The 21,026-nt window shown below is 37.8% G+C and overlaps 2 protein-coding genes across 2 annotated transcripts; one reads left to right on the plus strand and one right to left on the minus strand.

Annotated features, from left to right (window-relative positions):
• Positions 1–1,121: 1,121 nt before the first annotated feature.
• Positions 1,122–15,655, plus strand: cax2 (cation/H+ exchanger protein 2). The gene is made up of 19 exons (XM_063000069.1): positions 1,122–1,192; positions 4,173–4,279; positions 4,393–4,501; positions 5,868–5,984; positions 6,083–6,144; positions 6,296–6,451; positions 7,236–7,421; positions 7,807–7,900; positions 8,807–8,948; positions 9,048–9,231; positions 9,615–9,714; positions 9,832–9,956; positions 10,594–10,631; positions 11,093–11,205; positions 11,320–11,462; positions 12,642–12,736; positions 13,258–13,336; positions 14,285–14,393; positions 14,941–15,655. Exons 1-19 carry the CDS (start codon positions 1,135–1,137, stop codon positions 15,012–15,014), a joined length of 2,091 nt encoding a protein of 696 aa, XP_062856139.1. The 5' UTR covers positions 1,122–1,134; the 3' UTR covers positions 15,015–15,655.
• A 614-nt stretch (positions 15,656–16,269) lies between these two features.
• parietopsin lies at positions 16,270–17,831 on the minus strand. The gene is made up of 2 exons (XM_062999658.1): positions 16,512–17,831; positions 16,270–16,425 (listed from the first exon to the last, which is right to left on the minus strand). The coding sequence occupies exons 1-2, from the start codon at positions 17,829–17,831 to the stop codon at positions 16,270–16,272; spliced, it is 1,476 nt and encodes a 491-aa protein (XP_062855728.1).
• Between the last annotated feature and the right edge of the window lie 3,195 nt (positions 17,832–21,026).

Below are 21,026 nucleotides of genomic sequence, written 5' to 3' on the forward strand. Positions count from 1 at the left end.
GTATTATGATTTGTGTTTGGATATGCCACATCCACAAGAATACAGGTACAGTATTTTTATCTCTGCATTTTGGCCTCACACTCACATTAAATACATGTTTTAGGTCAGTTGTACAGATGTGTTTGTAAGTGGAGGAATTTAGTCAGTACAACGTCACATTCTGGCAGTGTCTAGGTGTTTTTAAACCATTTTATGGGGTGGCATTGTGGCTCAGTGCGTAGTACTGTTGCCTCACAGCAAGATGGTCCTTGGTTTGATCCCCAGGTTTGGATGTTCCGGGTTTTTTCTGTGTCTGCGTGGGTTTCCTTCGGGAGCTCCGGTTTCCTCCCACAGTCCAAAGACATGCTAGTGAGGTGAATTGGAGAGAATTGGAGATACTAAATTATCCATGATTTACATTAAACTTGTGAACTGATGGCCGCTCAGGTGGCACAGCGGTAAAAACACACGCTGGAACCAGAGCTGGGATCTCAAATACATCGTATCAAATCTCAACTCTGCCTGCCGGCTAAGGCTGAGTGGCCACATGAACAACGATTGACCTGTTGTTCAGATAAGCTGGATGGAGTCTCTCTCTCATGACTGGTGCAATTACGACCTCTGCTGGCTGATTGATGGCGCCTGCACAGAGATGAGAAAAGCGTGCTCAGGGCGTGTCTCTTCGTATACAACGCTGAGCTGCACTGCACTGCACTGGTCAAAGTGTAGGTGATAAGATGCATACGGCATGCTGCCCACGTGTCGGAGGGGGGCGTGGGTTAGCTTCGTTCTCTTCAATCAGAGCAGGGATCGGCATTGGTGGAGAGGAAGGATGATGATTGGAAATGCTAAAAAGGGGAGAAAATGCATGAATAAAATATATTAAAAAAAAACTACTTGTGAACTGATGAATTTTGTGTAATGAGTTACTACCGTTTCTGTCATGAATGTAACCAAAGTGTGTAAAACATGACGTTAAAATCCAAATAAATAAATAAATTAAACCATTGTTTGACCTGCCTCAGGCTTTAACGCTATTAATTGATAAACTACGTTTCCCATAATCCTTAGCTTAGCGTTTCAGCTCGCGCAGTGATGGACGGTCCTGAAATCACATGACATTTGTTACTGAAGCCGGAGAAGCGCAGTGCTGAAATGTTCTCAGATACACAAACTCGGAAAAGAACAAGAAGCCTTGACGACGGAACTCAGGGTAATTTTTACATTATTGTTTACATAAAGTGATACGTATTTTTTGTGAATGACGACATTGTTTTAGTATGTTAACCTGTTTCAGCGTGACCGTCTCACAAACCGCATACTACCATACTAAGTAGTATTAAAAAGTAGTACGGTTATATGGTAGGTTACATTACGGTGTGCAAAATACATACATACTATGTAGTGTGTTAGTATGATTTTTGGGTCGCAGCCACTGTTTCCATCGATGATGCCCATCAGGTGAATAACAGAAAGCCTTCAGCAGGTCAGCAGGTGCATTGTGTAATAAAAACGTATATTAGAGTGTATTTTATTAAACAGTCACCACCAAATGTACACATACGTTGTATTTGTTAATATGGACAAAAAAGTTTATATGTAGAAACATGCATAAGTTCTAGATATTACTGCTGCAAAAATGTGAAAAAAGGCTCACTTACAAATTACACCTGGTTTAATTATACAACATTGGATGGAAAGATTTTCCTCAGAGTATCAATGATGGTGAAGATAAAGAAGCCTTAAAAGTTCAACACATAAATTAATGAACCATACTTAAATAAAATTAACAGCTACAGAGCCATATAAACCATTTAAACCTTCCTGTTAATAAATTGGTTTGATAATCTGTAAATGAAAATTTCACTTGACCAAACCTTACCCAGACAGGTGCACCAAAGCAAGATCTAACAGTGTTTATTTAGACCAATGATCGACAAATAGAGCCTTTTGGCAATAATTCAGCTTGTTATATTGAAGAGAAAATGTACATTACACGTCATTAAAGAAAACATAAATAGAACTGTGTACCAGGATGTATTGTGGATACTTGCTGTTCTTCAAAAATTTAAAGCTATTTGCCAAGAGGAACTGGTCAAAATGGAACTACAATGCTGCTGTTTCCTACTCTGATTGTCTTGGAACTTGATTACCAACTTGGACTTTTGCAACAAAGTGCTAATGTTTTTTATGTGAAGCTTGTAAGTACTCCCTTTTAAAGTTTTGGTTTTTGAACATATCTTCATTAATGCATTTACTTAGTACATATTTTTTGTTTATATTTGTAAATACAGTTAAATGTGTGTGTGTGTGTGTGTGTGTGAGAGAGAGAGAGAGAGAGAGAGAGAGAGAATTTAGAATTCAGATCTGTTCACTGTAGTTATATTAAGTAAAAACACATGTTTTTCTCCCCTGTATGTGTTAGACTGCGGTGTTAGATTAGCAGTATTTCACATCTCTGTTCTGAAACCTCAAGTCTATTTACAGTTCCTCTGTTTTTTTCCTGCCTGTCCACCATTAGCATCTGAAACCCAGAATAAATAACAGTGGTATTAACTAAGAGAGGTCCTTTCTGTGTGGAGTTTGCATGTATTTTTAAACGGTCACACCACAACACTCACCAATCTGCTACATACATGGCTGCTTTGGCTGCTTTAAAAGGGATTAGCCCTGTCCAGGGTATATTTTAGGATTGTGTTTAAATTCCCAGAGGTTTTAGGCCAAGTGTTACTAAAAGAGTGAACATACTTTTTAAATGTAGATTTATTTTTCATAGAATTTCAGGTTTTGTGGTGGAAATTTACATGAAATGTAAACACTACCAAGACTTGAATGTACTCATGCAAATACTTTATAATTCACTGCAGATATTTTATAATTTATTTTGTCTGCACTCACAAGACTCTGGGAAACTGTTTGCCAAACCCATATAGAAATTGGAATAAGGTTTTATTATTAATGTGCATTTATAATTCATGTTATAAATTAATTATTTCATTTTGTTATTAATATTACTCAACATGTAATGTCACTTTTAAATAAATAAAACAAAATACAAAAAAAACCATTCTGAATTGGAAATGTTTAAAAATAAATGCTTAAATACTTTAAAACAGACATATGTTTGACCTTTGGCTTTGTATTTCTTGTCTTTCCATTATACGCTCTTATTTATGTTTACTACAAATTTTATTTAAATTTTAATCCTTTATTTATATTTTTTGGTAGGAGTATACTTATTGAATTGTGAATAAATCATTTATAAATGTCAAATTTATGCTTTATTGCACAAAAAAAATTGTGATCCTTAAAGTCAGTGGTTCTTTTCAGCAACTGCTGCTTTCCTTTCTTTCTCCAAACCTGTGTGACTGGGTGATTATTTTTTATTTTATTAGTTTATTTTTAAAACTGACTCTGACTAATGTAGATATTGTTTAGACACTGGCTTGTGAGGAGGTTGCAGGAAAAGTTTTCTTCTGATTTCTGTAATGCAATTCCACTCCGTTGTCTGCTAATTTTTTCTGAACGGTTTTTGTTGCCAAAGGTGAGTTTTGTCTTGCTTGTCTGTCCAACAAAGGAGGAGTTCTACTTAAGTGTTTTCTTTCTTGCTTTGACTTGCTTTGCATAAGTAAGAACTTATTTAGATCATAAATAATATTAGTACTTTATTGCACATAGTTTATTGACAACATATAAGCCTTGACAAGATATTAAAGCTCATCAGTTTTAGTTATTCATATAATAATTTGTTCAAATGTGTTGTTTAATCTCTACCTGACTCAGAGCTTCCACTGGACCAGAATAGCCAAGGTTTTGTTGGTGGTAGAGGTCATCACCCAGACTCCTGTTGTGACCGGTTGTGTAGAAATCAGCAGAATGTTAGAACCCCTGACTGTTACCTGCATTTGTCCCTGCACACAGATCTTATTCTCTGAATTTCTCCAATTTGCAGTTTTTCTGCTGTCTGTCACCTTATCTTCAACTATTCATTATTTTCCTCTTGTTCTAAATACTGAGGTTTTCTTCTTTCAGTGCTGGTACTGGTGTTCATTATGTCAATTTACTGGTCAGATATTTAAAAACAACTATGAGAATTACTTATCTGGGAAATTAAATTAAATGGTGTGTAATTCATAAAACTGTATATTAATGTTATTTATTTGATTAGTTATGGTTATTGTTTTCCTTTGTAGATGACAGCACACACACAGCTGATGAACTATGGGAGGAAGTCCCATGTAAGACCACTATAAGTGCAGAGAATGAGGTCGAGGCACAGAAACTTGCTAATAACTACAAGGTAAATATGAACTAATTGCATTTAGGATTAGAGTATGAGTATCTGAATAGTCACTAGAGTTGTCTCACTTTTTGACATGGATATTTGTGTCTGTGTGATCCTTCTTGGTCTAGTTTGGATTTAGAAAGTGGAAAAGCCATGTGACTGAGCGACCTTTTGAAGACAGATCACAGATAGTGAAGGAGCTTTACTCAGAGCTCAATGTTATTAAACCACATACAGGTCAGATTCACTTACTGAATGTAAACCTAATGCAAGTCAGATTTATACATTATAATTAATCCAGAGACTTCTCCATAACAGTTCTAATCCAACTGCGTTCTAATCTTGCGTTTCTGAAGTAGTTCATTGTGAATGTTTAATGTATGTTTTGGATCAATGTACTGCTATAAAAGCCATAATTGCTTTCCCTTGTTCCTTTGATATTTTTATAGCCTTTTTGTACTTTGTAGTAATCAACTATCTTTATTAAAGAGTCCAGAGGTGTTAAGTTTTAGCACAAGGTTAACACAGGTAAACATTAATAGGACATATTATAATATACACCGATCATCCATAACATTAAAACCACCTCCTTGTTTCTACACACATTGTCCATTTTATCAGCTCTACTTACCATATAGAAGCACTTTGTAGTTCTACAATTACTGACTGTAGTCCATCTGTTTCTCTGCATGCTTTGTTAGCCCCCTTTCATGCTGTTCTTCAATGGTCAGGACCCCCACAGGACCACTACAGAGTAGGTATTATTTAGGTGGTGGATCATACTCACCACTGCAGTGACACTGACATGGTGGTGGTGTGTTAGTGTGTGTTGAGCTGGTATGAGTGGATAAGACACATCAATGCCGATGGAGTTTTTAAACATCTCACTGTCACTGCTGGACTGAGAATAAGTCCACCAACCAAAAATATCCAGCCAACAGCGCCCCATGGGCAGCGTCCTGTGACCACTGATGAAGTTCTAGAAGATGACCAACTGAAACAGCAGCAATAGAAAAGCGATCGTCTCTGACTTTACATCTACAAGGTGGACCAACTAGGTAGGAGTGTCTAATAGAGTGGACAGTGAGTGGACACAGTGACTGATCCACTCATACCAGCACAACACACACTAACACACCACCACCATGTCATTGTCACTGCAGTGGTGAGTATGATCCACCACCCAAATAATACCTGCTCTGTAGTGGTCCTGTGGGGGTCCTGACCATTGAAGAACAGGGTAAAAGCAGGCTAAAAAGGTATGTAGAGAAACAGATGGACTACAGTCAGTCATTGTAGTACTACAAAGTGCTTCTGCATGGTAAGTGGAGCTAATAAAATGGACAGTGAGTGTAGAAACAAGGAGGTGGTTTTAATGTTATGGCTGATTGGTGTAAATTTTCTTCAAATATGACATTACTTGGTATTGAATGAAGTAACCACACATATATTTTACAAGATCTTTACAAAGGGTGCCAATAATTTCTGAACTGACTATATTAGATTATATGTCATACATTTCAATGTACAGTACATATAATAATCACATATAATGAGATTTTCCACTGTTAATATCTGCTTTCCTCTCTTACTCTTTTAACAGGATCTTTATTTACCTGTGGCAATTTTCTGTATGTGCTTTTATTTGGTTGGTGGCTCTCTCTTGTGTACGTTCTTATTGGTATACTGATGTTCATCACTATTATTGGAATTCCTCATGGTAACATATTGTTATACAATCATTATACTTGTATACTGTATTATATACATTGATATTGTAATTTTCTACTTTAATATCACCTGTTTTTGTCTTTTCAGGAATATTGTGTTTCAGATTGTCCTGTTATTTCCTGTGGCCATTTGGAAAAGCAATACAGAAGGTTCTACTCCAATGACTATTATTTAAATAGTGCAAACAAATGTCAGCTGAATGTTAGCTTGTTTTTCTTAAAACATGGTTTTAAGAAGAGTGTTAAATTGTGCAATAGTGTTTAATTATTCACAAAGTTTTTCTGTGTGTTTTTGTTTCAGGCGAGCGAATCACTATCAGGTCTCGGAGTTAAACTGAACAGTGAATCTTCATTAGCTGAGGAGGATGAGGGAAAATCATCCTCTCCACTGCTTCTATCTACCACAGTGGTACAGAACATTGAGGAGTCGCCCAGACCTCCAGAGCAGCAGTACTGGGTAGTGTTTTATAGCTATGCCAGTTGAGATCAAAAGTTAGAATTTAAAATGTAAAGTTAAATAAATAATCTGTATAAATAACTAAGTACAAAGCACAATATTAATCTTTTTGCCAAAGTTGAAAAGAAAACCCAAACGTAACAGTTTGGAGTTTTTTGGCTACAAAAAGTATTTTAGAAGAAAAATGTGGTTCCTTTAAACCCAGCATGCCTGTTGTCATGCATGGTGGTGGTAGCATTATGCCTTGGAGTGTTTTCCTGCCAGTTTAACTTATGCATGACAAAAAATAGACAGAATACTGAAGAAGGAAGATTACCTTAAAGTTCTTCCATTTTGGATGCAATTGGCGTAGTGTAATTTGGCATATAATTTATTATAGTAGACCTGTTTAATCCTTGGCTGCCAGTTTCTGTCCATGTGGAGTTTTGCATGTTCTCCCACTTTGGTTTCTTTATGGTTCTCTGGTTTCCTCCCACCCCCCAAAAACATGTGCAAAGTGAATTGACCGCTCTAGGTCGAGAGTATGTTGAGCATTGATCTTGATCATTATAAAACAGTTCAATAAATCAATAAATCTAGATGACAGTGTATTGCAAGTGGGAGTGTGCAATTTAAGGGCAAGTTTTTCTTTTTTCTTACTTCTAACATCTCACCCATGTGGTATGGCAAGTTTTGAACTGAAACCTTGAGAGTAAATTGAAACTGTGAAACTTTGTGAATCTGGTCAGTTAAATTAAAATAGGCATAAATGTGGTATAATTCTGTTTTGGTGTATATTTTTCAGAAGCAGTTGAGTGTTTATGTTTGGCTGCTGCTGGGATATCCTCCTCTGGTAGTTATTCATGGTGTGCAGTTTCTGCTCTGCTGGCTCCTGGTTTTTACGATCCCTGTGGCCAAAATGAATGTCCGAACCTTGAGCACTGTTCTGCTAATGTCCCCGGATCAAGTTCTAATTACCAAGACCACTGGGGTAAATCTTCCATCAAACAAATTAAATGTTATACACTATAATAAACTGTGTCAGAGTACCAAGCATTGTCAGTACACATCTTGCCTTGTAGTGTTTTTATAATGGCATGTCAACATTAGACTACTTTTATATTTAATACTTAAGGATGATGTGAGATAAAGTGTGAGTGTGCAGACATTGCTAAATGAGGTAGAAGAAACATTAGTTTTATTTGTATGCATAATTGTAACCCTGTACCTGTAACATTGTTCCAGTTAAAAACTAAAAGGCAAACATTTGACATTAAACAAGATGTTTTGAAGCGGGAAAATGTGTGAATATGATTTATTAAAATGAAATAATTAAACCTTTTATTGTAACCTTGTTTCTTTTTATTATATCTAAGGACAGTGAGGGCCAAGCCATCCTGTGCTGCTACCATGCAGTGAATATCTACTACTACAAGTATACAGTTGATGGGATTAATGTTTTTGCTGTCAGTATCCTTTTTATTGAACAGGCACATACACAACTGAAGCTAGAAGATCCAGTAGCACTGGATGCTTTAGACTAAGCCTTGTGTTTTCAGTTTTATATAAAGTGTTTTTTATTAGTAGTAATTAAGCATTGGACAGTAGCAATGCTACACAAAGTAAAGTTATTGGTCATGGTTTAAACGTGATGAGTTTAAACAAAAAAAAAAAAGCTTGTGCTAGCCCACCACTGCTGGGATCAGGGTTTTAATCTCAGTTGTGCTATCAGCCGCTCGGGCGACTACATCATTTACACAGGCTACATGATTGGCTGTGTCTGCAGGGTGGGGAGATGGATGGATGGGGGCATTGTCCAAGGTATTCCTGCTCTGTATCCAATGTTTCCCAGTTGAACTTGACTTACTGTACCGGACCTGCTGAACCGAAATACCAGTTTCTACAAACGCCTAACTGTAATTTTTAAAACTCTTACTCTGTTCCACTGACCATGAGTGCAAAATATACTAAGTTCTCACATAGGCAGGTTTATTAAAGCTCTGCTTGTTTTAGCTTGTTATTGTTCACAGTGGATGTAAAATGCAGCTATATTTTGTAGTAATTGACTGAATTTTATGCGTATTTCTTAACCTTGTTGATGAATGATTTGGGGACTTTGGCCTTTGCGTCACCTTGTATTTATACCTGTGTAAAACAGAAAGCCGTATTTCCCAAGCAATCAGGTGACCTTAATTAAAGTACTTAACATAAGTTCGAAGTTTATTTGGCACATACAGGTCAAGTATTTAACGTCATGTCACTCATCTTCTTGACCATAAAGTATCTTAATTACTCATTTACAGGTAGAAAGCAGTAGAAATGTTTGAATGAATTTGTTTGTTCATGTTATTTTCCTTAGATAACTGCTTCTTCTAGATCTCGTCCCCCTAGTTGTCGTCTCGCTTATAATTGGCTATACGGACAAGAACAACCGGTTTGCCAGTCCCGAGGTTATGTTTGCTCTGGCAATAGGTTCAATCATCCCACTGTCATACTATATTGGAATGGGCATAGCTAGGTAAGTAAATGCACTCATGCGAATTCTCACCAGGTTTTCACACTGCAGCTGAGCCAAGCTGATCTGAAATTGACTTGACCTGCCTCTGTTTGTTTGCAGTATATCAGCTCAGAGTAACTTTGCAGTTGGTGCTGTGGTTAATGCCACTTTTGGCTCCATAACTGAGCTTACATTTTACATCACAGCCCTGCTCAGAGGACATCGGCAGAGCAACAAGTGTCTTCAGGAGATAGTAAAGGCAGCACTGACTGGCACACTGCTTGGATGCATCCTTTTTATCCCAGTAAGTGTGCAAATCTAAACGCATCCCCACATAAACCACACAATCTACTTTATACACAAAAAGTGTATAAAGCTCTGATATAGCAATTTTATTACAAATTAAGTTGGCATGAGATTCCCGTTTTTCACTGGGTACTCTAGTTTCCTTCTACCTACCCCCCTTAAAAATTACATAATTTGTATTGGCTACCTTAAATTTTCCTGTATATGAGTGAATATATGTGTGTGTGTTGCCGTGCAGTGGATTGCTGCCCTGTTTAGGTGGTAAGCCCACTGTGACCCTGTCCAGGATGAAGCTGCTAATGAAAATAAATAATGATTAATGTAATACATTTTCATGCATGTCTCACTATGCTTCTCTGGCACACTTTACTCCACTTGCAGGGGATTTGCATGATTATTGGGGGGATAAAACACCGGGAGCAGAGGTTTAACAGTCGGTCAGCAGGGGTCAGCTCTTCTCTACTCTTCATATCTATTGGAGGTGAGTATTTTTTCTCTCTCTCTTTTAATCTCTTTTTTTTATTCTTTTATTTAAAACAGCACATTTAAACTGTATTGATCAAACTATTCCTCTGATCTGTTTGCTTTTTTGTGGCAGGTGTTTTTGCACCCACACTGTTCTCTAAAGCTTATGGGAATCTGGTTTGTGAAGACTGCACTAACTACACTGCATCCAGCAGCAGCAATGGCACCTTTACATGCAGAAACTGCCACTACGACCTGGTAAGATGCTTTTAGTTAGGATACTGTCATGTTTATATGTTTTACTACCTTACAATAGTAGCAAAACAATTTATTTTCATTGTTTTACCACTGCGTAATCCTGGCCTGGGTTGTGGGTGATCCGTTTTTCCCGGAATCACTGGGCGCAATGCAATAACACACTCTGTACAGGGCACCAATTCATCGCTGGGCCTCTGCCATTCCCCACTCACTCAGACATAGCCAATCTTGCCTGTTTGCAGATGCCCGACCAGCCTATAAGGCAGCTGGTGTTTCAAATTCAGCATCCCAGTAGTAGTGGACTAGCATAATTTACCACTGCACCACTTGAGCCCCCTGAGCAGAAACACCTTTTTAATGTCAGCACAGATTGGTAATGTTACCTGAAAGAAATAAAAATAATTTTTACATTTAATTCTGATATAATGTCTCAGATTAAATTGCATTTCCTGTTTTGAAAGCAAATGTTTCAGTTCCACAGTGCTGTGGCAATTAAGTATAACATGGACAAAAAACCCACAATAGCAGTGACTACTACTGATAGTTATTAATTAGTGAACTGATAAGTGATCCTAGCCCTGGTTATTTGACATTTCTGTTAACATTATGCTTAATTCTGTCTGTATGACTTTTTCAGAGTGAAAACAACTACAGTCTGTTTCATAGCCATATAGAGTAAGTAATGTCATTCTTTGTACCCTGACTTATCTGTTTTACATTAAACATTTTGTGATAAAGGACACTAAGGTGGCGCGGTGGTCTAATACACTAGCCTACCACCATGGAGAGTTCAGGATCTCAAATTAGATTTTTTTCCTTTAGAGAAGGATGGAACATCAGAGAGAAGAGACATCAGCCGTCTGGCTGAGTGGTGGAGAAATAAATAAAGCAGAGCAAGACTCTCTGTATACATTGCCACTGTTTGTGAACATTTATTGTAGTTGTTAAGACGTGGCCGTAACCGCACATATGACGGAGATGGGGGGTGCTAGTGTGTAACTCTTGAGCATGAGGGTGGTACAAAAGACAGAAAATGAGTAAAAAAATTTGAAAAATGTGGGAAATGCAAAGAAGAACATAGAAAAAACAGTCTAGAATAATGCTGTTTAATTATTCATTGTTTTGTTTTTTTACAGACCACTGGTGTACACTGTGTCAGTTTTACTGCCCGTGTCCTACATAATTGGCCTGCTGTTCACTCTGAAAACTCACTCGCACATCTATGACATCCATGTTGCTGATGGAAGTGGTAAGATTGGTTACCAATGTGAAGGACCGATTCGATTAATCTGATTCTATATTGCCTACCTCCCATGCCATCATGGAGAAATCACTGAAAAGGTACTTTGTGTGTGTGTGGCAGGAAGCCATCCTGGTGCTGTGGCGCACTGGTCTCGTTGGAGAGCGATGCTCATCCTTATCATCGCCACAGTGCTAATGTCCGCCTGTGCTGACCTCATTACCGAGCACATCCAGCCCATTCTCACCCACCCAGGCATCTCTCAGGTATGCCCCGCATGCAGTTACACACCCAGCACATCTAGCTCAATGTATTGCAACATCTGATTGGTAAATTTGGCAATTTCAGCAATGTTGATTGTTAACAGGTGCAAAACATTAGCCATACAGCCATGCAATATCTATAGATGAACATCATTTACGGTTGATTATTGTAAAGTTGAAATGTCTAGTAGCAACAACAGCTTAAGTGAGAACAAATGAGACCACATAGTGCTAAAATGCACATAGTGTAAAAAATGTTTTAGCCTTGCAATAATAGTAATAATAATTTCAAATTATATAGTGCCTTTCACATACCCAAGGATACTTTACAATGTAAATATTAAAGGAAGGAGCATATAACATCAAAAAAAGGAAAAAAAACACAGCAAAACTAACACGGAGAAAAAAAAGAAGAATAATGTGCAGTAAAGAAGAAAGTTTTTATTTAACCTTTGAAGGAGGAGGTGGAGGAACAGTCATAAAGTGCGGTTGGGACAGTAAGGTAGGAAGGAGCAAGGCCATGAAGGGCTTTGAAAGTAAGCAAAATTATTTTGCAAGACTCACTGCCAGACAAGTTCCAGACTGTTCCAGACTCATCATCATCAAGAGCTTTATTTACTGGGTGTTTTATTGCTGTGCGGCCACACACATGCCTAAGATCATTATTCACAATCTCAAGCGTTAGCTAAAGTGGGGTAAAGCACACCACTATTGGACTCGCTGTCTGGTGGTATGAAGGATGAATATGGGTTTGGCTGCTACCAGGTAAACTTATCTGGACCAAATGCGTAGTTCCAGTTACAAAGTTCTGGTGGAGGAGGGATAAAGGTGTTTTACTGTTTAATGGTCTGTGCTGAGTGGAAAACCTTAATTCTACAGAATAAAGTGACGTTTTAGCACACAGTGATGTTTGGGGAAGGTCTTTTTTGTTGCAGCAATACAATTTTCCCATGCATAAAGTAAGTTTGATAAAAATGGTTTAAACCCCTTCACACAAATACCGGACCTAACCCTAAACCTTTGGGATAACCTAGGCCTTATTGTTCAACACCAGTATTTGAAAAACACCAGTAACTTTCCTAATGATGGCGAAAGCTGAATTTAAGAGCCGACATTTAGTGTTTTGCCTCCTCTTTAACTTTGCCTGTATTTTTACTTACTCCGCTGTATGTGTTGTATCAGTATTTTATAGGTGTTACTGTTTTGGCTATGGTTCCTGAAATACCTGAGATAGTTAACGGCATACAGTTTGCTCTTCAGAATAAAATCAGCTTAAGGTGGGTTTTCTACACATACACACATTTAAACCCCTAATACACACAGTCTGTATCATGTCCACACTTGCCGTGCAGTTAATTAGAAATCTAAAGTCAGAGCACACAAACACTTAAATGTGGTCCAACCGGACTGCTGTGGCTTTTTAAAAAAAATCTATGCTTTACCTATGCATACGAGAATTTACATGCAATTCACACATGTATGATGTGGGTCAGGTGTAGCGGATTTAGATTAAAATTGCTTGTTAAAAAAAAGCATAATTAATTCTCAGGAATGTCACCATCATGAATTGGCCACAGTTGGAGTTTTCCAGTTAAAACACAATATTTAAGCCTCTCTGTCTCACACACACACCCATACTCACACTTAGGGCAATTTTAATAGCTCCAATTGCCCTGACTTCGTGTCTTTGAACGTTTGGGAGGAAAACCAGGGAACCTGGAGGAAACCCACATGGTAGCAGGACATGCAAACTGACAGTGAAATCAAACCCATTAATTTTATTTGTGTTTTTTTGCAGTTTAGAGGTGGGGAGCTGTATTGCTGTACAGGTGTGCATGATTCAGATTCCCATCCTGATCCTGTTCAACGTCTTTTATGTAAGTCACTTTAATGCACATTCATTTACAGTGAATGATTACAATTGTATAAATATCTGTTGCTGAATATATTGTAAATGCTGGTGCTCAGGTGGCACAGCGGTCTTTTACCCTAACCTGGGTGCTAATTTGGGTAAGCTGTGTTATTGGTCAGGTGCCTACACCATCTACACAGACATAATTGGCTATGTCTGAGAGGGGGATTAATGCTACTATATAATTTTGAGAGCTTTTTGGAAAATATGAAACATGGAGAAAAAGACTGAATTATAATTATCCTGTACCTCACTCGTTGGATCGAAAAGCAAATAAAGATTTTTGCCATGTCTGTCTCTTACTCTCCCTCTCAGTTACGTGAAGGCTTATTTTTACTTTTGCATGAGCCTCTTCGAGCAAACCTTTTCTACACACGACAAAGTAATTCATGGAATTCAGTTGCATTCAGTTGAATTCATTTTACACTTTTTATTATCCTTGCCTCAGATTTATACTTGCAATAATTGTGAAAGTATTTGATAGCTTGCACATTTAGTGTAACAGAGTGGTGGTTGGGCATAATTGAAGGATTAGTTAAACTTGAGTGATTGTTATAATCACAAATTCCCAAAGAGACCAGTTTGTCTATAACAGTATTACTATAAATTTGATTATCCTTTTTATTTGAGTAATTAATTTAATATTTAAAGCTGAATTACTAGTATATGAGTATTTAAAAATAAATTTTGGGTGGGTCAAGTAGCCAAAAAACCCAATCCCAGACACACTAAAAATTATGACAACTGGATAAATCTTCAGAAAACAATGAATAAAAGAATACCAGAGTCATTTTAGGCACTAGTTCTTCAAACCATTCCACTGACCTGTTATAGAGAATGCATCAGTGCTTTTACTATTTAATTGTAATGACCTGTAAACATATTATTGAAAGGATTTTCTTGTCTTAAACAGGATGTGGGTTTTGTGCTCATCTTCAGTGACCTTCATCTGTGGGCGAGCATCTTCAGCGTTATTCTTGTCAACTACATCTTAATGGATGGGAAGTCTGATTACTTTCAAGGTAAAAAAAAATTATAATAGTAAGAGCAACAACAACTCTACATGTTATGTCTCAGTCTATATTAATCTACTTCATAAAAGTTAAGTTAGTGTAATTGTTTTATCACTTGATTTTTTAAATTATGAATATAAAAAGTACATGTTTACAAGCATAAACAGAGATCATTTCCCACTCCTGGTTCATTTAATTATTTATTAATTTATTGCAATATTAGACACACTAAGTGGTTTCAGATCTTCATTCAAAATGTATTATGAAACAAAAGAAACATGAGGTAGCATAAAATGTAGTTATGTAATGATTATTTTATTCACTAGAGAAAACGTTGCAACATCAGTATCACCTGTTTGAATGAACGGGTAAACATAATAACTTATTGGTCCAACTTTAGACACACCTGTAACCAAACACTTCCGATAACAGATCATGAGAAAAGAGAATAAGAAATTTAAGAAAACTTGTTTTAAAAACAAAATAGTAATATGCAGATTGTGTCAGTTTAAATTTTTAGCTCTGAGTCTTACACTCTTTCTGTCTCTTTTTTAAGGTACAGCTCTGGTGGTGGTGTATCTCATTTTACTTGCTCTCTACTTCTTTGCTCCTTCACCAGCAGGTTGTTAATAGGGTGAACACTTGACTGTTCTTGCCAGGTTCTGTTCTGTTTTATTGCACTAATGGTACTACACCTAAAACTTCCATTAACATGCAGCAATGTTTTTATTATGCTTATTTATTGTAATATAGTCATATTACTTATATTTCGACTTTGCTGTCTGATGATAAAGCTGCTTTTCTTCCAGTTTTACTAAAGTTGAGAGGGTAATTTTACAATTCTGTAGTGTTACTGTGAGAGGTGGTAGTACAATAGACAGACCAACATAAATGCACACATTAATGGCAGGTATTTAGCATAATTTAAAGATGCATTCAGTGGTCTATAAGATTATAACTTGTTGGGCTTCATAATCCCAATCAGGCACTTTCAAAGATGAATGCTTCTAAGTATTTTAAAGTGACATTTCTGTCAAATGTCACCACGGACATTTATGCCAGATGCAAACTGTAGTGTACTTGTATTGACCAAATATCCAAGATAACCGTGTTGTATACAAGAACCTGGTTTTGCTAGGTCCTGTTCTCCGATCAGAATTTCTGAGCTTTGTTGTAATATAATCTTATGGACATACATGCATTCAGATGTTGCTCAAAACCTGTATTTTTTTAACCATTACATTTACAGCAATTACATTCTAATTTATTCATCACAGCACACTTTGTGTCAGATTTTTCTTTGTGTTACAATACATTTACACCCCAGTAAAACAATAAGCTGTGAATGATGATTTTTGCTTGACTCAGGAGGTTCAGACATAATTAAATTCAAGCTGCTAAATACACCTCCTTCTAAATATACCTCTAACAGAATCAACCCTTATGATGACTGAGCTCAGGTGTTTTAGCCACACCCATAGCTAACTGCTGTCTTCTTCTTCTTATGACTGCTCCTGTTAGGGGTCGCCACAGTGGATCATTCATTTCCAGCTTAACCTGTCCTGAACATCCTCCTCTTGTCACACCAACCACAACATCAGCTCCTGACTTTACAGGTCTTCTAAATTAGCACAAATACAAAATTATGTGGAAAGTCTTCCCAGAGGAGTGTATTCATATGAACTCCCATGCCCATGATTTTAGAATGGAATGTCCAAGAAGCTTTGGTGTGTTATATATCTGGACATATAGTGTTTTTCAAAAACAGGTACAGAATGTACACAATTAAGGCCATGTTGAGAATACTAATCCAGTCTTCTGCCCTATTTTAATGGACTTTTTGTATGGAATTTTTCTATGGTTGACCATTAGATTTAATATGGTGTTAAGGTTTTGTACAACATACTTTACACCTCATCTTTAGGTTGAAAAATTCAGTGCGAAACTGAGGGTTCACCGCTGCATAAATGATTGGATTGGTCAGAGATGTCATACAGGCAATGGAGACAGCAAGAACTTCTAATCCTTGAATAATCTCCATCTGAAATATGAACATTGATAAAATAAGTGCCAGATTACCAAATATACAAATTTTCAAGTTGCCATGAAAAGATAAATCAGACTTACATCTTGACCCTGGTGTATGTTTATAAAGGCATTGTGGAGAATTGTCCCAATCAGTGGCATCCAGAAGAACAAGAATGTAAATATAATATATCCTGAGCGCTTTGCCAGTTTGCCCTCTTTTTTCTTCTTGCCTTGTTCTCTGTTAGCGAGGGATGGCATCATGCAGACTGCCCCCATTACCTCCATGGTTTGATCTGCTGGAGCGTTCTGATTGTCTGCAGCTGGATCTGATGTTCCAGCAGATTTTGAAGGGTCACCGTGATTCTCAGATGGATTCTCATCTGAATTTTTATCTGGGCTGTCATTTGGAGCATTACCTGTTTTCTCACTGTGCTCCAGATCTATCAGTTTAGTTGTGTCGGGGTGCAGTTCAGAGACAAATGTGACACTTGGTTGGTTGGGTTGATCAAGCCTTTCTGGTGTCTTCACGTCAATGATATTTGTGTCTACAAAAACAGGCTGGTTTTCAGCAACAGTCTGTATCTCTAGAGCTTCGGTACATGGCTGGATTTTAACTGCAGACATATTTAACTCTTGCATCATACAGGGATTATCAGTCTCATTTGGTGCAGCAGGTTCAGGCACAGTTTCTGTAACTTTTTTTTGGTCCTTCTTGGCTTTTGAGGCAGACAGAGGCAAAACACCTTTGTCAAAAATCTTCCTGTTGTGTGTCCTCACTAGGATAAATATGTGAGAGTAAAAGCCGATGATAAAAGCCAGACATGCAGACCAGACTGGTAACAAGATGTAAAATCCAAACGAGTCATAGGTCTTCAACTCGTCTATGCGCAGACCTTTACATCGGATGTAGACTGGAGAATCTTTTGTAAATGTGATGCACAGACCTGACACAATAAAGGCTACGGCCCAGGTGAGAGGAATCCATGCCTTGACCCGCTTCCGCCGCTCGGTGGATTTGAACGGATTCGCGATGGCTTGGTGTCGTTCAGCGCTAATGCATGCCAGAGTCAACAGCTGGACACAGCTAATGAGGGAAAATGACATCACCTGGGCATTGCAGAAGAAGTCCCAAATGTCTCCAGATATATGTCCACTCAAAACAACAACTAGGAGCAACGGACAGTCAGTGGTGCATCTCAGAAGGTCAATCAAAGCAAGGTTAACCAAAAGGGCATTGGTGGAGGTCTGGAGGGATTTCTGGTAGTACACCGCATAGGTGACGAACAGGTTGGCCACAATGCCAATAAAAAATGTTAAAAGCAACACTGTACAGCTGGTGATCAGAAATGCTATTTGGAGGTTATTTTGCCATGTATTTTTATTCACATGTCCCCAAATATAAGTGAAATTATCATTCATTTCCATATAGCATGAAGTGCAACAGCACTGGATACTGGCATACCATTTATCATTACTTATCTCTTGCTGCTTGACTTAAATGTCTTGTTTTCTGCAATCATTGTTAACAAAAAAATCTTAACAATACTTCTGGGTACTTTCATCTTCCAGTATATTAAGAATAACAATATATTTTAATGTTATAGATACTTTGCTCTGAACAAAAAAGTGTAGGAATTGTCAAGTCTTGGTGGTCAGTCACTGAGGACTGAGTCACTTGTAGGATTTGTCTCTGAAATAAAATTCACACCATTCAAACAGCTAAATTAAATAAAAACTAAAAACATAATCACGTTCATACATTTAAATTTGCTAACTGAAGTAGTAACTGTATTCAACTGGTGAAAACATATAAATAAAACAATAAATCCTTGTCTACGTTATATCAACACATACCTCCAATTAGGTTCAATATCCCAAAGAGTACAAGATATATACTGTATATTTTTGTCCATAATAGTTGCTACACGATTTGTCTGACTTTCCTCCCAATTTTTCTTTCATATTCACTTGGTAAAAAAGACAAAAGTCCAATCATCGTTCCACCAGTTGGGTCGTGCGTCTTTTGAATGCCTGCAAAAGCAGACAGCATCATTTTAGCACTGAAACTCCATGACAACCGCACTGCTTACGTTACTGGGCCATTTTTCAATTAACACCCTGCCAGGGCCCCGATCAGCTGGGAATTGTTGTTTTTATAACTTAGTTCGTTAGCAGCAGACATTTAGATGTATCCCGGAGCAAACCCAATTATACACAGAGGGGGTCCTTTTGATTATAGTCATACTTTCTTAGGTAGGGCATTGTCAGGTGGTTATGAAATACAATGAATATGAGATGAATGTATTAGATAGCATCACCTGATGTGTAATCAAATGCTGTGTTAGCAAAGTTATTCCTGCTGGCTGATCAGAGTTTGATCCTTGGCTCCAGTCACTGTCTGTGTGTTTACTTTGTTCTTTTATGTCTGCATGAGTTTTCTCCAGGAAACTCCAGTGTTCTTCTAATCGCCCCAAACTTAAAAAGTATATTGGTTAATTGCCCCAAAATTGTCCACGGTTTGATTGAGTGAGTAAATGTATAAATGTGTGATGCCCCTTGCTTCCTGTCCATAGTGGGGTTTTTTCAGCATTGTGCCAATTATAGTCATTTTGGTAGCTTTAGCAAAGTACTGCATGGGCGGCCCATTTTTATCATCATCCTTATACACCGATCAGCCATAACATTAAAACCACCTCCTTGTTTTTACACTCACTGTCCATGTTATCAGCTCCACTTACCATATAGAAGCACTTTTAGATTGCCCGATTGCGTAATGCCTTCTCTCCACCAATGCCGATCCCCGCTCTGATTGAGGAGAACAAAGCTAACCCATGGCCAACACGTGGGCAGCAGCCGTATCCATCTTGTCACCTACACTTTGACGAGTGCAGTGCAAATCAGCACTGCGTATGGAGAGACACACCCTGACAGCACTCTTTTCCAGTCCCTGTGCAGGTGCCATCAGTCAGCCAGCAGAGGTCGTAATTGCATTAGTTATGATAGAGTCCCTATCCGGCTTTAATATCCCACCCCTGTCTGAACAACAGGCCAATCGTTGTTTATGTGGCTGCATAGCCCAGCCGGCAGTGTGGCATTCATCCTTATTTTTAACAGGTATGCCATTAAGTGCCTTGCTCAGGGGCCCAACAGTGACTTGGTTTCTAGTCCAGTACCTTTATTGCTTTTTTTTCTTTGTACTTTGATACTGATGTGCCAAGATAAAACATACAAAGCTTTCTTGAAATGTCATGTTTAATTAATAAATCACAAATCTAACATCATATTAAGATCACAATAGAAATACAGTAAGCCATGTCAAAACAACTACAGCATTCTATTGTCACTGGGATTTGTCCATGACACTGACCTGTTTTTATTCTACAATACATTTTAATTTTTTTTTATGACATTATAAAACCTGATTACATTACAATGAACAATTTGCTGGTCACTGAACTAAACAACATAGCAGCCAGAGAACCTAATACCTTATAATCCTTTATAATAATAACATAAAGCTGATACAAGCAATAAATAGCTGGTTTTATATTATTAAAAGTACTTTGTTGAAAATAAACACACAGCATCAACAACACAAAGCATGTAAACGTGATAGTAAGGTTCATAATATAAATCGACAATATGTACACTCACCGAGCACTGTATTAAAAACACCTGTATAATACATTCATGCATTTTATTAATTGGCCAATCATGTGGCTGCAGTGCAATGCAGAAAATCATAGACTTGGGTCTGGAGCGCCAGGTTATGTTTGCATCATCCATCAGAATGTGGAAACACGACAGTGGTATGATTGTTGGTGCCATACAGGCTGGTTTGAGTATTTCTAAAACTGCTGATCTGCTGGGATTTTGGATTTAATGCACAACAGTCTCTAAAGTTTTCTTGTTTGTTTGTTCATTAGGATTTTAACGTCATGTTTTACACTTTGGTTACATTCTTGACAGGAACGGTAGTTACTCATTACACAAGATTTATCAGTACACAAGGTTATATCGAACACAAATTGTCTTGGACAATTTTGTGTCTCCAGTTCACCTCTTTTGCATGTCTTTGGATTGTGGGAGGAAACCGGAGCACCCGGAGTAAACCCACGCAGACACGGGGAGAACATGCAAACTCCACACAGAAAGGACCCAGACCGCCCCACCTGGGAATCGAATCCAAGACCTTCTTGCTGTGAGGCGACACTAAAGTTTTCTTAGAATGGTACAGTAATGCAAACTCAACCGAGAATGGCCAGCACTGGTTCCAGCGGACGAAGGGCTACAGTAACTCAGATAAGCACTCTGTATAATTATGGTGAGCAGAAAAGCATCTTAGAATGCACAACAAATCAAAGCTTGAGGTGAGATGGGCTACAACAGCAGCAGATCACATCAGGATCAAAAAGTTGAGGCTGCAGTGAACACAAACTCCCCAACACTGAAGAGTTGAGGACTGGAAAGCATATTCTGATCGGATAAATCTCAATTTTTACTAAGGCATACAGATGGTAGGGTCAGAATTTAGAAGCAACAGCATAAATTCATGGACCCAACCTGCCTTATGTCAAATGTTTAGGTTAGTAGAGGTGATGTAATGGTGTGGGA

The sequence above is a fragment of the Trichomycterus rosablanca genome, chromosome 8 (assembly GCF_030014385.1).
Source record: "Trichomycterus rosablanca isolate fTriRos1 chromosome 8, fTriRos1.hap1, whole genome shotgun sequence".
NCBI classification, from domain to species: domain Eukaryota; kingdom Metazoa; phylum Chordata; class Actinopteri; order Siluriformes; family Trichomycteridae; genus Trichomycterus; species Trichomycterus rosablanca.

Excerpts from the sequence above, each read along its gene's own strand:
- cax2 (XM_063000069.1), top strand. The coding sequence starts at position 1,135 with ATGTTCTCAGATACACAAACTCGGAAAAGAACAAGAAGCCTTGACGAC. Across the intron at positions 4,280-4,392 it reads AACTTGCTAATAACTACAAG|TTTGGATTTAGAAAGTGGAA; the intron begins GTAAATATGAAC and ends TTCTTGGTCTAG. Across the intron at positions 9,715-9,831 it reads ACTCTTCATATCTATTGGAG|GTGTTTTTGCACCCACACTG; the intron begins GTGAGTATTTTT and ends TTTTTGTGGCAG.
- parietopsin (XM_062999658.1), bottom strand. The coding sequence starts at position 17,831 with ATGAATGATAATTTCACTTATATTTGGGGACATGTGAATAAAAATACA. Across the intron at positions 16,426-16,511 it reads ACATACACCAGGGTCAAGAT|ATGGAGATTATTCAAGGATT; the intron begins GTAAGTCTGATT and ends TTCATATTTCAG.